A 14,757-nucleotide genomic window follows, 5' to 3' on the forward strand; every position below is an offset into this window, starting at 1 on the left:
TAATATCAAGTGGATTTTTAATCGGCTCTGCGTTGGCGCTTGCAAATTTTCTTCCCGACAACAACAATATTCATGGCCGGAAATATTCTCATGCGCGTGCCATTCAGTTTTAAGTTCGCTTCGCTCAGGGAAATTATTTGCTGCAACAGGAAAGTTATCATTAAATTTGATGTATTTTTACTTGATAGAAAAACGTAAATAAAATTGGCGAAGGCCAAAAGTGGGTTAAAAAGTGACGATCAAATACTTGTAATTCCGTATTCAGCATACAATTTTCAGCGCGTTAGGTTGTCGGTCTCTTTTTAAATTGATAATATGGAGCCGAGGCATTCACGACCTTCGATAGCTCAGTTGGTAGAGCGGTGGACTGTAGAAGCAATGAGTTGATAGAAATCCATAGGTCACTGGTTCAAATCCGGTTCGAAGGAGAGATTTAAAAACTTTTTTCGATTTCATTTTTTTAATGATTTGACAAAAACCTTTTAGTTTAGTTATATTATTTATTTTATATGTTTATAATAATTTATTTTAATAGGATTGGTTTTGTTGCTGCACATGCAGCTTCAAATTCACTATGGTTTTCTCTCGAATGATTATTTTTCATTTATAAGAAAAATATGCACGTGGTTTTTGACAGATGATCGTAGTAACATAGTAACCGGCAAATACATAGTTTGAACAGCGCATGCCTTTTGAAACAAGAAAACACAGTATAAAAGCCAAAACAAGTTCTTTATGCGTGTTTGATGTGCGCATTTGAGCGACCTCTGTTCATCACCTTCGATAGCTCAGTTGGTAGAGCGGTGGACTGTAGAGGCATCTCTTAGCAATAGTAATCCATAGGTCACTGGTTCAAATCCGGTTCGAAGGATGGTTGATACTTTTTTTTGTTGACGTTCAGTTTTCAACTTTTTACTTTTAACTTTCGCAAATGTTTATTATGACACTACGTTCGATCGATCGGTATTGCAATTTTTGTGCACGTGAATGCTACTATGCTAATTTAAAACGACTGTACATTTTGCTGACATGTGCTTACATTTGTTTTATTAGCTTATGGATATAATTTTACGCTGTGTGTTGTTGCAACCGCATGCAGGGGATTGCCGAACTTTTCGAAAACGATATCAACTTCCCAGCTCCTTTTGCTCAACAACCTCCTAATTTATGTTCATTATTAGTTATAATCAATTACCGGTCCACTTTTATATTGTTCTTCGTTATGTTTTGACCTTTGCGCTGTCATTTTGCGCAACATTCTGCGGACCTTGCGTTACGTTCTTCCTAGCCAAACATCTGCCTAGCAATCGAATTTCGACCGACTGGCCAAACTTCAAATAAGGGTCATAATGGTAGTACAATAGAAAAAATATAAAACAAAGACAAAGTTAAAAAGTACAAATAAAGTCCAGTAGAAACACCACTGCGCAGTGATTTTTTTTCATCACTTTTTAAAAACTACTCTAGATGCAACGGGGGATACATTTAAAAATCAAACATCGTCAAGGATAAACTATCGTGCTAAGCGTCATAACACTGCCGTCCGCTGGTTGAGAGAGTTTAGGTGCTATTAACAATTTTTCTTCCTCCTTCCGGGGGGCGAACTCCCTTACGCCATTTCTTCGCGACGAGAAGAAACTTCCATTATCCAAAGTTCTGCATACATACTATTATTAAAAATTGGATAATCTTTACACCTTTCATCACGACATTATTTTCTGTTTTTGAGTACTGATTACAATTGCTGTTTTTTTAATGTTTTTTTTTGCCTGGTACACCCACGCATACCCCTCGTTAAATATCGGTTCCAGGCTTGATGCTTTCGATACATGATTGCAAAGAGAAAACGGAAAAAAAGAAACAAAGATAAGTAACCGAAGCGTAAAGGAAAAAAAAAATATGCACATTAAATGTAAATAAAAATGATGAGCTACTAAGAGAAACCTAACAAGCAGAGGTCACCTCGATGGCGAATCGAAAGCTTCCTGTCCAATGGTTGCGCGACCTGTCGTCGTGAGTTTTCTTCCGTCGATCGTTGATCTCTTTTGCTTGCACGCTCCATTACTTGTTGCCACCGGACTCTGGCAGTTCGGTCGCCGGTGTCGACTTGGCCGACGGAGCCGGTGAGCTTTCGATGATCGCAACGAGTGCACCAAGCTTACGCTCCAGATCGAGCTCCTGGTGGCGTCTTAGATGCGCGCGCAGTTGCTTCACGATGCCGCACGATGAGTCCAGCTTGAGCAGCACCTTCTGCGCCTTTGCCCCGGTGGCAGGTGCCGCCGTGTCTAGGACGCGCACCACCTCTCGCAGAAGTGTCATCCAGCGGGCCAGGATCACTTCCTGCGGACTGTTGTCGTTTCCCTCGACTCCGTTGCCGTTAATCGACTCCACACCTGCGCCGCCACCACCACCAAGGCCACCGGTCGTCATCAGTTGTTCCATCTGTGCGATCAGCGTCAGCACGGTGAGCAGCAGAAACTTGCACTTCAGCACGAGCCCGAGCAGCAGGTCCGTGTTGAGCAGCGTCTCGAACAGTGGCAGCAGTTCCGCCGCACTCGCGTACTTCACGTGCAGCTCGAGCTGGGCAAAGAGCGGACTCAGCTGATCCTCGGCGTCCTCCCGATCGCGCTTCGGCAGTGCGACGAGCGTCGCGAGGATCGTACACCAGACCGTCCACCGGGCCGGATGGCCGCTGAGTGCCTTCTGGATGCGCTTCAGCAGCAGCTTGCCCTTGCGAACCGAAAGGAGACGCAGTATGCCCTCCGCATTCAAGCCGGGCAGTATTCGCTCGAGCAGATTCTCGATCGTGTCCTGCTCGACCTCCGACACGTTACCAGCCGCGGCATGCTGCTGCTTCGACGGACCGCCGCCGCCACCGCCACCGGCAACATTGTTCTGCTCGTCGGTGGCCCGATTTTCCTGCTGAGCGAGCAGTCGCTCTTTGGCGCGCTTTTCCTTCATCTGCTGCTTCGCTTCGATGGCCAGCGGGTTCGACATGTCCTCGAGGCGCAGCACCAAGCGGTAGAGGTTCTCCACATGCAGCAGCACCTGGCGCGAGCGGCGCTGATTGGCGGCCGTGTCGGAGGAGCTGTTGTTGCCGCTTCCGGAGCCACTTCCACCGGCACTCGCACCGCCTGCCGCTCCGCCCTCCGCCACCGAACGATCGACCACGACATCCTGATCGATGATTTTTCTCGGCGCAATCACACTGCCGCACTGCAGCTTGCCGAGCGAGTTCTCGAACTGTACCGGCTTGTAGCGACGCGGCTGAATCTCTTTGATGTTGTCCTTCGCCGAGGACGAGTTGTCCGAATTGCGCCGCTCGCGGATCAGCCCGTTCCGGTGCAGCATCTGCTGCGAGAACGGATGGTAGAACGTGTTGTCCTTATGCGCTTTGCTTTCTCGCTCCGCACCACGCTCGCGCTCCTTGCGGTCGCGGAACACGCAGAAGTAGTAGTCGTTGTAGTACGCCGTCTCCTTGTTCAGCTGCGACAGCTGGATGCCGAGCAGCCAGTGTTTCGCGCGGTCGCTCATCATGTTCGCGTACTCGTCGTACTCGAAGTGACGGTTCAGCTTTCCATTTTGCAGTCGATCGCCGCGGCCCTGCTGCTGCTGCTGTTGCTGTTGCTGTTGCTGCTGCTGCATGTTGCCGCCGTGATGTTGGTGGTGCTGTTGCTGCATATGGTGAGGATGGTGGCCACCACCGGGATGATGGTGCTGCATCTGCTGCTGGGGGAAATGATGATGCCCCGGGTGATTATGGTGGCCATGGTGATGATGGTGCGCCATATTGTTGTGGTGATGCGGTGGACCATTCCAGTTGGGCGCCGGAAACGGAGGATGAGGATGGTGGTGCGGCGGCGGCGGCGTCATAAACGGATGGTGCTTAAAGTTTCCGTGGGGCGGTGGCATCGGGGGAAGCACCGGACCGGGGCCCGGGGCACCCGGTGGCACACCCAGCGGCAGCGGAGGTTGCCCCAGACCTCCGGTGGGCGGCGGCTGACGATAGTGCGGCAACATGGGATGATTCTGCTGGATCTCCTCCACCAGACGCTGGCTGAAGCTGGCATTGTTGTTGTTGTTGTTATTGTTATTAGTGCTGTTGTTACTATTGTTCGGCGGAGGTGGCTGGAAGGTTATCGGAAAGGGAAACGGCCCACCGCCGCCAACTCCTCCCTGCTGCTGTTGCTGCTGTCCAGCTACCGGGGGTGGTGGTGGCATGTTCGTCGGGGGAAACCCGAGGGGCGATTGAACCCCTCCTGCTCCACCGAGTAGGGCGGGTGAGGCAAAGGCCAACGGGACAGGAACGGGACGATGAAGCATCGGATTGGGTCCCGGGGGCATCGGTTGCGACTGGCTGGAGCTTGGAGGCGCGAAGCCGGGCGGTGGACGAGGCAGTGGTGTCATTCCTCGTCGCATCTGCTCTTGCTGCTGTTTGATCATGTTTTGCTCGATTTCCTCCAACGAGCAGATACGAATCTGGCTCGGATTTGGCAAAGGATACCGTCCCAAGGGTGCTCCGAAGCGGTCTGGAAAAGGAATAATCCTTGTGATTGAATGTTTCTCTGAAAGCCGACGGCCATCTTTTACTTACCACCAGCTGCTGATCCTGCCGGCACAGGGGTTGATGATCCGATGACCGATGATTGCAATGGAACAGAGACCGGGGGTACAGTGTGGCGTGGTGTTTCCGGTTTGCTGGGCATCGTCCACACGCTCGGGTCGAGCTGCAGCCGGGCCTCCGGTTCCGTATCATTGTCCAGCTCGAAGTTGTCGATCCCGACCGACGAAAAGTTGATGTCCAGGTCGGAATCTGCCCCGGAATCACCGTCCCCTCCTTCGCGCTGGTCCATTCGCACGAGATCCTCGTGCAAATTCTCCCAATCGTCCTCCCGTGCCTGCCCGAACGTTTCGTCGTTGAGTGCATCATACTCCTCCTCCGAGTCGGAACCACGGCCTCCACTGCCGGCACCTCCACCGAGCACTCCACGATTGCGACCGGCCCTACCACCTCCACCGTCGTCATCTTCCCCGGGTAGAGCCGCGTCAAAGCCAAAGAATGAGTCCGACATCTTCGCTACCTTCGCCTCGCCAACTTGCCAGCCAGTGATTCGTCAATCGGCTGCACTGGGGCGGGACCTTACAACGACACAACCTTCGGTCACCTGTCGCTCCCAAGTGGACGACGTCGGCGACGTCGACGGAAGGCAGGAATCGATCCTCGAACACCTCCTACCTCCTCACTCAGTACGACGACCCGCGCGCAATAACACCTGGCAACAACAGCACCGTGTCCACCCGGGGGCACTTCAGCGACCGTATCACCGACGGATTGATCCACTTTGGCTGCAGGTACCCGAGGCGAGCGATAAACAACGAGGCTGCTGCTGCTGCTGCCACCACACCGCACGGCCTTCCGCCGTTTACCACCGCGCCCGGTGGCGAACGATACACACACTCAGCTGCGGCAACTGGTTCGATGGCGCGCTGCTTGGAGATTTCCGCCGTTTTCCGTCACAATTCCGATGCGGCTATTGTTTGCTGGGTTGTGAAATTGCCACAAACGGTGAGGACGGCAATCTCCGTGGAGTACAAAAAAAGGACCAAATCACACGACAGCAGACAATGCGACGGACGTTTTTCTGACAGCACTGCGCGGTTTGACGTCTATCGAGCGGCACTCGATATCTATGACAGCGCGATTATACCTCCGGATCGAGTGCTGCAGCGGGCAACATTACTTGCAAAGAGTTTTGCTCGCATCTGCCTGAAAACGGGTAAAATACTGTTTTTAATTTTTGCTGAACAAGTGTGTATTAATGATGGTAAAAAGAGTACCCGAGGGACATTACTCATCATCGTTCGTTCAGTACGATTTTCAATATAAAATCTCTTTATTTGGGATGCTTTTGCTGCACTTGCGATGGATCTTCGGAGTTTACCACAAGATTATAAACGAACTACAGCATCCTGATCTCGCACTTAGAAGATGCAGCTGACGAAGGAAGGATCCTTTCTGCATCGATGCACGTATTGCAGCGCGCGCTTATCAAATTCCGTTGTCCGATAATGCATTTTGAAAGAGTTTGCGGATCTTTGCAAGCAATAAAAAACAGTATCATCCAATCTTGTACTCAAACACGGTTTCATTTTATTTTCCGATGCGGAATCATGGTTTCGTTTGAAATGTGTATAAAAATACGAAATATTCCCATTTTTCTGTATACTTAAAGCGATGGCGATATTTTTATCTGCTCTCTTGGTGTTTTCAAAAACTCCGGTACTTTCAGTTGCGACTGTTTCTAATAAATGGTCTCACAAATCACATCTGGCATTCTATTTGGTTTAAATATACGTTTCCCAACGACAAACTTGTTTAGTTCTAGCTCTGTAAAAGTATCCTTACTCACTAATTGACTCGATTTGGTTTCACTTAGTTTACTAAAGAAAGTCGAAACGCCACGGCGTACTCGGCCACGAAATCTGCATCTACGCTGCGCCCCTATGGGTTATCAGTGTGGGATGCCCTTGTGGTGGAATTCACCCATGTGATGCGGTCAATAAATAATAATCTTTCTTATGATAGTTCCAACGCTGTACGCAACGCCACACACTTATCTTGGAATAAACACGCATCATAAAGACACTTTCTCTATTCAAGTTTCAACATCTCCATCCACTGTCTCTCTATCTTTTGTTAAAGCTGAGGAATACTGGTTTTCTGATTCGCCTCCTGATTGGTTTGATATGCCTTTTTGAAGACTGTGTAAATTTTAGAAAATTGATCGTCATATTCTACATCGTGATACGTTATGGTTTGCTTCTTATGATAAAAGGATTTGGTAAAGTTGCTGTCGAATGCTTGCTGAAATCTCATCCTTTCAAAAATGGCAGTAATTCTTTGGCAATATCGGAATTCTTTCATTACAATCGCTGGGAGAGATATGCTTTGGCCGAAGCTGTTTGTGTTTGGAGCTTGGTGTTCCTAACCATCCCATATGGTCTAGTGGCTAGGATATCTGGCTTTCACCCAGAAGGCCCGGGTTCGATTCCCGGTATGGGAAAGATACTTTTTTGTTTACGGCTGCGACTCATTCGTATCACTTTTTTGTTTTTGGTTCTAACAGGCCATTTCGGCGCCCCAAGGACGATAAGGCTTGGCGGCCGTATTGTAGCCGTGAGTTGATGTGCTCACGGGGTACTGCGGGTTACCGTACGCCGATAGCCCACGGTTGGGGTTGTGGTTGGACAGCTCCGTGTAGGTAGGGGCGCCGTTGTTGGCCGACCCGGCACCGGCTTGTTGCTGTTGGTCAGCTTGTTGCTGTTGTTGCTGCTGCTGCTGCTGTTGTTGCCCATTAGCGGCCGAATCGTGCTGGCTGCTGTATAGCTCATGCAGCGGCGCACTGGACGCGTAAATGGCCGCGGTCGCTGCCGAAGAAGCGGTCGATTGATGCCCACCGGTCAGCTGTTGCTGTTGTTGCTGCTGTTGCTGCTGCTGTTGCTGGTGGTGGAGGTGTTCGTGGGGCGGTGGTATGGTGGCCACCTGAGGAATGTACGGAGCGGTCGCACTCTGGTGTGGTCCGTAGTTCTGGTGAGGATGGTAGTATCCGCTCGTGCCATGGTGTGTTGAAGGGTAGGCAACGGCGGCGGCCGCCACCGGATATGCCGTGGTACTCCCGTGGGACCATGCCGGGCTGGTAGCGGAGGCGGCATTCGCTTTCGAGGACAGTTCGCGCTGGGTTGCGAAGCACTGCAGGTGAGACATTAGCCGCAATCGAAGGGGATCCTGCACGTCCATCCCTTCGATCGTGACCAGGTAACGGGCCACTTCGGCGACACACTCCCGGAAGCCAATGATGTGATAGTCCATCGCGAACCGTTGCGGATCGTAGCTGGCATCATCGAGTCCTGTAGGGCAAAGAGAAAAAATGGAGAAACATGAGTTCGATGTCAGAAAGAGCAAGGATTAACACCTACAGAATTATGCAATGGTATTGGCGTTACCGTAACGTTCAACAGTAGTAACGCTTTTCAATAGAAAACACGTTGCTATGGTAAACCGATGATGTAACGCCAATCTTATCGTTTAATGCTGCTCGGCTAAGGACCCTCATTATACAAACTATTGGAAAAAAAACATAAACCCTCTTCCACTACGAAAGGCGTCAATAAGTCAACACACAATCATTGACGCCACTTCTATCCCTCCCTCACCAACACCCGCCCATCAAACAAACTCCCCTTCCTTGTTGTATCCTGTGCTAAAGCCGGCGTGTAACCGGCCAGGAACGAACTCTCTCACGGTTCGCGCACCGGACCTATTTCTCCAGTGGCGTAGAACTCGCGCATACGCAGATCCTTTGCGTTGCTCAACATCGAGGGACCACAGCAATTGCTGCGGTATTCCAATTCGTGTACGTGTTCGTATCGCACGGTTCGCCGGATCCGTTTCCCCCTGCATGGTTCCGGATCGACGGGTTCCCGCGGGTGTCAAGGGAGGTGCCTTCGTGTGTGTGTGTGTGGGAAATTACATGTACTCTCCACCCTCTTTCACCCTCCATATGGAATCATCATCATTCTAAAACATTACCGCCAACATACGCCGTTTCTCCCCTACGAGCTGGCGTGAGTTTTTTTTATTCAAACTTTTATTAATCTTCCCAGTTTTGCTGGTACTATCGGCGGACCTCATTGCGAAAGGGGATTAAATCATCCGCCTGTGTGTGTGTGTGAACCCTTTCGGTTTCGTTTCCATTTCGAATGCAGCCAGTGCGTTGTGCTCACGGTTCGGTAGGAAACACTATCGGCTCCCCTCCCCGGAGGGAAAGTATGCACCGCATTGACTTGTTCAGGCCACACGCAGGGGGAAACAGTGAAGGAGGGGGAGGAGGGAGGGATCCTTAATGGCGTGGGAAAGTTCTACGCGCCATTTCCCGGGCAGCTTTGCGCTCCTTCGGACACTAATGATTGTACCGAATGGGTGAAAGAGGAAGGGGAGAAATGGACGAAAATAAAAACACTACAGACCCCTTGCGATTAGAGAAAATGGGATTGGGCGAGTTGATGCTGCCGGAATCAAATTATGCTTTGTTTCAGCACCATACCGGAGTTGCATTCCCTTGCGCCGGGGCCACAGTCATGTAGGGTGATACGGGGCAGTATGGATTCGTTGAAGATAAACAAACATTTGTCTCAAGTTCGAAATAAATGTCAACATTTACTCTGAGGAGCCATAGATTGCTTAAAACAAACCAAAGGTAAAGTTATTTAAAACCAAAGTTTGCTTAGACCTGTGATGCGTATGTTTGGAATCAGCTGTCACACTAAACCATAAAATTACACATGGCCCCCGCGGTGCATATTGCACCAACCTACCTTAATAGTAGGAGCTGGTGCAGAGCACGCCGATAAATTGATATTTATCGCGTAATTGGGACCGCGCTTCCTCGTTGTGACTATTGTGGGGTGAATTTGGTGTTATTTAGTTTTTTGTTTCTCACATCCACATGAGAGTGATGACTTACTCGTGCCGCGCGATATGCCCGAAATGGAGACGAGTGTCAATTTGGAGTTAGAAAAGTGAGGAAGCGGGCGATAGGCCTTAAAAACACCTCAGGCCTCCCAGAGGTTTATTTATTAGTTGGGAATCGGATACTGTTCATTAGGTTTCTTCCATTGTTCTTTGAATGCAATTCTAGACGCAATAGGCTGTAGAAGTTAGAACGCATCACAAGGCAAGTGGATCACAAGATCTGTTAGGAAAAAACCGCCATCAGGTTTTTTTTTATGAGAAAAAACATAATCACCTTCCCTTCCCTTCCATGGGCAAGATCAACGGCATGTTTCGTTCCGTTTCGCTTCAGTTGACGCACAAAGTATCGTTTGCGAATATCGTTTAACTTCTGAAAACTTGACCCTACACACGCGGTGTTTGTGGAAGTTCCAGAGCCAAACACGGACCGCCACTATAGGCATGTTGTTTTCCACTTCAAAGCACAAAGGAGGGTGCTCGGGGGGAAATGGAAGGAAAATAATAACTGGGAAAGAAAGACCGCTAGGGTCTAGGAAACAGCCGTGGGAAACACAACTGCAAAAAGGGACTCGGGGCCTCCTCACGGCAAAAGGACCTCGGAATAGAAACTCGGTCCCTAGCGGGACCCTCTTCAACGTTGAACGTACGGGGAACGTTAGGGAAGCGTAAGGTAAAAGCGGTTCTCAGGCGTTAAGCACAAGGGAAAAGGACACCACGTCGAAGGCGAAGTCGGTCCGGACGACCGGATATTGCTGTCGGAAGCAAAATATATGAGCCTAAGAAATAAAGGCCCGCTTTCGGGACCGGGATCGTACCGAGTGACTACGGTTAATTAAACACCAAAACGGGCACGTCCCTGCGTTCGCTGTAATGAGCCGATCGTCTTACACAAATCTCATACCAATGCGGGTCCCGATCTTCGCTCGGGACATTGGACGAACGGGTTCCGCTGGAACGGTTAGGCATCGGAAGGATCACCTTTCTGCCCGTCTAACCCAAACGTCAATACGTCTTGTGTCCGAGACAGGAAGTCAACGTCGACACAGCCGAGGAGCGGTTCTCCAATTTCTTTCGCAGCATCCCGAAACAAAAAGAGTATACGTGAAAGGAAGCACCCGTAAAGCAGTCTTACCTCGTGCGTGTAGCGCCTTCAGATGGTCAACCGTCAGTTGCAGGATTTCGGCCTTCTCCAGCTTGGCCGAGCCCTGCTTCTCGTACGCGCTCGGCACCAGCCGCTTCAGCTCGGTCAGCGAGGAGTTGATCCGGTCCCGGCGTTTCTTCTCGATCACGCCGCGGCGCCTTTTGCGACTCAACAGTTGACAGCTGTCAGATTCGCCCGGTGATGTACTGCAAGGCGGGCCACCGGGGAGAAGGGTTCGACGACGACGACGACGACGACCATGATGATGATATTGCGAGATCGTGCGAATTGATCGACGAGACGTGAGAAAGAAAAAAAAGGAACACACACACACCGTATTAAATAATTTGTTTGCCGCAAGGGAACGACGAGGGTTTGCTGTTATTTCCGGGTTTCGAAAAAGCGTGGGAACGGAGGGTTCTAAGATTGGTGGGACTACGTGAGATCGGAAGTCTTTAACTGTTTATTGTTACCGAACAGAACATGAATTTATGGAGATTATGATAACATTAGAAGTAAGTCTTGTTATCAAATAGATCCAAAACAATTTTCTACTATCATAGTATATTTATGACGATAAAACGACAATATCAAGACTATTGAGATCGCATTTGATAAAACAAAAAACAATTTTTTCCTGAATCTTGTACTTGTTACCACCACTTCTTCTTCTTCTTCTTCTTCTTGGCGTAACGACTTCTTGGTCATGCCTGCCTTTTAAGGGCTTACGAGACTTGTTTCCCTGTTGTACGTGGATAGTCAGTCGTACAGGGGAGCCACTTATTTAAATTAAAAAACAAACTTCTCTAAATGTGCATTTTTAATATAAATGCATCTTGGTATAACTCGTTGTTTGGAGGATCGTTAAAACTAAAAGCGCAAGGAACACTTTATCTGACACCAGGAACCACTCCAATGTTGATTCTATTTGAGAACTTCACCGTAAACACTCTGATAGCATTCTTTTCTCATATCTCTCCACAGACGTGAGGTAACAAAATACTCACTGCTCCTTGGACGATTCCTCTGAGTAGAGATCCTCGCAGTCACTCTCGGACAGCGTCCGCTTGTGGCCCTTGGAGGACGGCGGCGTCCACGTATTGTGACCGGCGTGCGTCGGCGTGGAAGTTGCACTTGGCGTTGTTGCCGCGGTCGTGGAGTAACCCCAGTGCAGCGGCGTACTGTGGTGATGATGGGCGGCATGGTGATGAGGTAGGTGATGTTCCATTTTCGTTTGTAAGTTTCCTCCCCGTTCACCCTGTGTTTCACTGTTTATCACTGCTTTTCCACACACACACCACACACGCAATCTTATTGAAGTTGTTTTCACTTTCCCGACGGCAACGGTCGATTTGAATCTTGTAAGACACTTCCGGATTCGGCCGTAAAGACAGACACAGGCACACTTGATGCAGATGCGGATGCACTTGGCGTAGAACTTGGCACTTGGCCGCAGCGAGCTTGCGACAAGTCGTGCGGCTCACTTTTTCGGTGGTCCGTCTTCCGGTGACGACGACGACGAGGACGAGGACGACTCCTCACACGTGACTTGTCATGTGCGCAAACGGCGTCCGACTGATTTAATGAGCGTACGCCGAGCGCATGCAATGCATGATGCCGCACACACAGCCCACCGCACCCCTCGTGCACACGACCCCCTCGCCTGGTTCGCCGGCGTTCGGTTGGTTGGTTCATGCGCCGCACGCCGGGAAAAGATACGCACGAACGCCACGCGACCCTCGCACTTTGCTGCCCCCGGGTCGGACCGAGGGCGGCCTCGGATTGGCCGAGAAGGGCGAGCGAAAGGGACTTCCTTCCCTTCCCGCTGGTGAAGGGCACAATCGTTTCCACCTCATGCCCGTTTCGTTCATTCTCTTTTGCGTTTCTGGACGACTTTCCGGTGGTGGGGGAAGCGTTCTGTTCTACGAAACGTTCATTCTTGGTTCCCCCACCACGCCGCTTTGTAAGATGAATCATTCACCTCTGGTTCATCTAAAGAGGAAGGGCTGGATATATACGTCCTGCTTCTACACACGCACACACACACACGAACGAAGCATGGCCGATGAAAGGACGCACGACGGACGGGCACACGCGGAGATGACACGCGAACGAAACGCGAACACACAATTCGCTGCTCCCGAGTTGCATCCCCTCGGCGGTAGGTGCAGGGGGGGGTAGGTGTGGTGGAAAAACCTCATCCCAACCCCCGAGCGTCTCGGTCCATCCACCGGCGGCGACCGGCGACTGGCCACGTGGACCGGCATGCGGCCCCAAATGCCCGCGTGGCACGCGTTTCCTCTAAGCGTCCGCGACGAGCGTGCTCCCACAATGTTGGCGTCTGCCCTGGTTACACACACATGCACTTGTTGCTGATGGCCGGATGCTGCCGCCCGCCGGAAACACTTGACCTTGGCTCAGCTGGGCGCAATTAGGTCTGCCATGCTGACGATGGCGATGTACGGATCGATCAGAATAAGGGCAGCATCGGGCGTGACGATGTCAGCTGATCTGCCGTGCCAAACTGCTGGCTTCAGAGGACATAATAACTTAACATAAGTATTCCTGCAACCGATAAACCACACCGTTAAATTTGTGTGTTAAACTCCTTTCTGCTCGTTTAACACGTTGACTGCTAAGCGTTTTTAGCACACTTTTTTAGAACTATCTTTTTTAATAAAATTTGTTTATAACATTTATTAAACCAACGGTTTTTGACGGCTAAACAAAGACTAAGCTTCCCAAAGAATTGATATTAAATATTACTATAATTTTTATGTTGCATTTTCAATTATGTATGGGCCAAAAACTTTTTAGAACTAATGACAGCTGGCTATCAAAAATGATACCCATGGCATTCAACGTGTTAATATTTTCTCATTTATTTCATCTCCTTCTTCGCAGTGCAGCTATAGAAATATTTTAAAACGAGATACCGTAGATGTACCATATTTGGCGCAGTTAAGGAAATTCTGCATAAAAAGTTTAGTAACAAAATCAATGTTCGGTCAAATCATACCATTTTTTGCACAGTGCTAGCCTAACTACCATAGAATATAAGAAAAATAAGTGAGAAACTCTTATATTGTTATTTCTTCAAGTTTCAGAAACTCTTTGTGTGGCACATTATGTTCCTAACTTGGCGCATAGTTTTTGCAATGTTCCTTACTTGGCGCGATGTGTTCCTAATTTGGCGCACTTAAAACAAAATGGATGTAGTTCATTGAATTCAACAGCTATATTCAAAAGTCAACTTAAAACAATAGAAACACTTTTCAACAGCAATTTAAAAAACAATTTAGCTTTTTTTGCAGCGGGATTTTGGCTTCTCTCGTGAAAATAAAACTATCTCATCGCTAACTTTTATAATCTCATTCATCAAAGCCTTCTATGATTCAAAAATATCTAGCAGCGCAAACAGCCATATTCTCCACGGTGAATAATTAGGAACACTGTGAGCCAAACTTGGCGCAAAATCGTTCGCTTCAAAATTAGCATAAAAATCTCAAAAAGCGCCGAATTTAACCACGATTCATTGAAAATACTTACTTTTTGATAGTTTCTGATAAATAAAATCCCTAATAATTTTTCCTTTGCGTATAAATTATTGGAAACAGTTGAACCCACTCCTTAGCAGCGTTGCTAACGCGGGTAAAAAATGGCGCACTTGTGAGATGGATTTTTTCATTTAATTAAATTTACATTCAATAACTAAAAACCAATAACATGTTTTGATGCGGATGTATTGTACAAACATAAACAAATATTTTACTGCATATTTTAGGCTGAAATGATTTGGAAATAGTCTAATATCGAAGAAAATATTAGAAAGTGCGCCAAGTTTGGACCCGCGCCAAGTATGGTGCTTCTACGGTACCAATAATGCGCAAAACTTACATTTTATTAGCCATCGATCACCAGCAATTAGCTCAAATAGCTAAGCTTTTGAAGAGCAACATGATGAAGAGTGTGAATAAAGAAATTTGTAAAAGACATTGGAGAGCCTATAGTCAAGGATATCGACTTATCCATAAATAAATACTAATGCAGGAGTAATTTTATCTGTATTTTTGTGCATCGTTTT

The 14,757-nt window shown here is 48.6% G+C and overlaps 2 protein-coding genes and 3 non-coding genes across 6 annotated transcripts; 3 read left to right on the forward strand and 2 right to left on the reverse strand.

The window, feature by feature from the left end:
* Nucleotides 1-336: 336 nt before the first annotated feature.
* On the forward strand, nucleotides 337-428 carry Trnay-gua (transfer RNA tyrosine (anticodon GUA)). Its single transcript is given in 2 exon segments — nucleotides 337-373; nucleotides 393-428. It is a non-coding gene; the product is annotated as a tRNA-Tyr (tRNA).
* A 349-nt stretch (nucleotides 429-777) lies between these two features.
* Trnay-gua (transfer RNA tyrosine (anticodon GUA)) lies at nucleotides 778-871 on the forward strand. Its single transcript has 2 exons — nucleotides 778-814; nucleotides 836-871. It is a non-coding gene; the product is annotated as a tRNA-Tyr (tRNA).
* A 154-nt stretch (nucleotides 872-1,025) lies between these two features.
* On the reverse strand, nucleotides 1,026-5,576 carry LOC131263687 (protein PAT1 homolog 1-like). Of its 2 annotated transcripts, none has more exons than XM_058265929.1 (2): nucleotides 4,612-5,576; nucleotides 1,026-4,534 (listed from the first exon to the last, which is right to left on the reverse strand). In XM_058265929.1, the coding sequence occupies exons 1-2, from the start codon at nucleotides 5,070-5,072 to the stop codon at nucleotides 2,062-2,064; spliced, it is 2,934 nt and encodes a 977-aa protein (XP_058121912.1). In that variant the 5' UTR covers nucleotides 5,073-5,576; the 3' UTR covers nucleotides 1,026-2,061. The 2 variants fall into 2 exon arrangements, with proteins under 2 accessions (XP_058121912.1, XP_058121911.1); XM_058265928.1 differs by having other exon boundaries at nucleotides 1,026-4,529; nucleotides 4,595-5,576.
* Nucleotides 5,577-6,992: 1,416 nt separating this feature from the next.
* On the forward strand, nucleotides 6,993-7,064 carry Trnae-uuc (transfer RNA glutamic acid (anticodon UUC)). Its single transcript has one exon. It is a non-coding gene; the product is annotated as a tRNA-Glu (tRNA).
* A 56-nt stretch (nucleotides 7,065-7,120) lies between these two features.
* On the reverse strand, nucleotides 7,121-11,901 carry LOC131263689 (hairy/enhancer-of-split related with YRPW motif protein-like). Its single transcript, XM_058265932.1, has 3 exons — nucleotides 11,681-11,901; nucleotides 10,665-10,879; nucleotides 7,121-7,908 (listed from the first exon to the last, which is right to left on the reverse strand). The coding sequence occupies exons 1-3, from the start codon at nucleotides 11,899-11,901 to the stop codon at nucleotides 7,121-7,123; spliced, it is 1,224 nt and encodes a 407-aa protein (XP_058121915.1).
* Nucleotides 11,902-14,757: the final 2,856 nt, after the last annotated feature.

The sequence above is a fragment of the Anopheles coustani genome, chromosome 2 (assembly GCF_943734705.1).
Source record: "Anopheles coustani chromosome 2, idAnoCousDA_361_x.2, whole genome shotgun sequence".
NCBI classification, from domain to species: Eukaryota; Metazoa; Arthropoda; class Insecta; order Diptera; family Culicidae; genus Anopheles; species Anopheles coustani.

Coding starts and splice junctions, on each gene's coding strand:
- LOC131263687 (XM_058265928.1), bottom strand. CDS start 5,072: ATGTCGGACTCATTCTTTGGCTTTGACGCGGCTCTACCCGGGGAAGAT. Junction 4,530..4,594: donor GGCAGGATCAGCAGCTGGTG/GTAAGTAAAAGA, acceptor TTCCTTTTCCAG/ACCGCTTCGGAGCACCCTTG.
- LOC131263689 (XM_058265932.1), bottom strand. CDS start 11,901: ATGGAACATCACCTACCTCATCACCATGCCGCCCATCATCACCACAGT. Junction 10,880..11,680: donor GAGGAATCGTCCAAGGAGCA/GTGAGTATTTTG, acceptor CCCGCCTTGCAG/TACATCACCGGGCGAATCTG. Junction 7,909..10,664: donor GAAGGCGCTACACGCACGAG/GTAAGACTGCTT, acceptor TTTGCCCTACAG/GACTCGATGATGCCAGCTAC.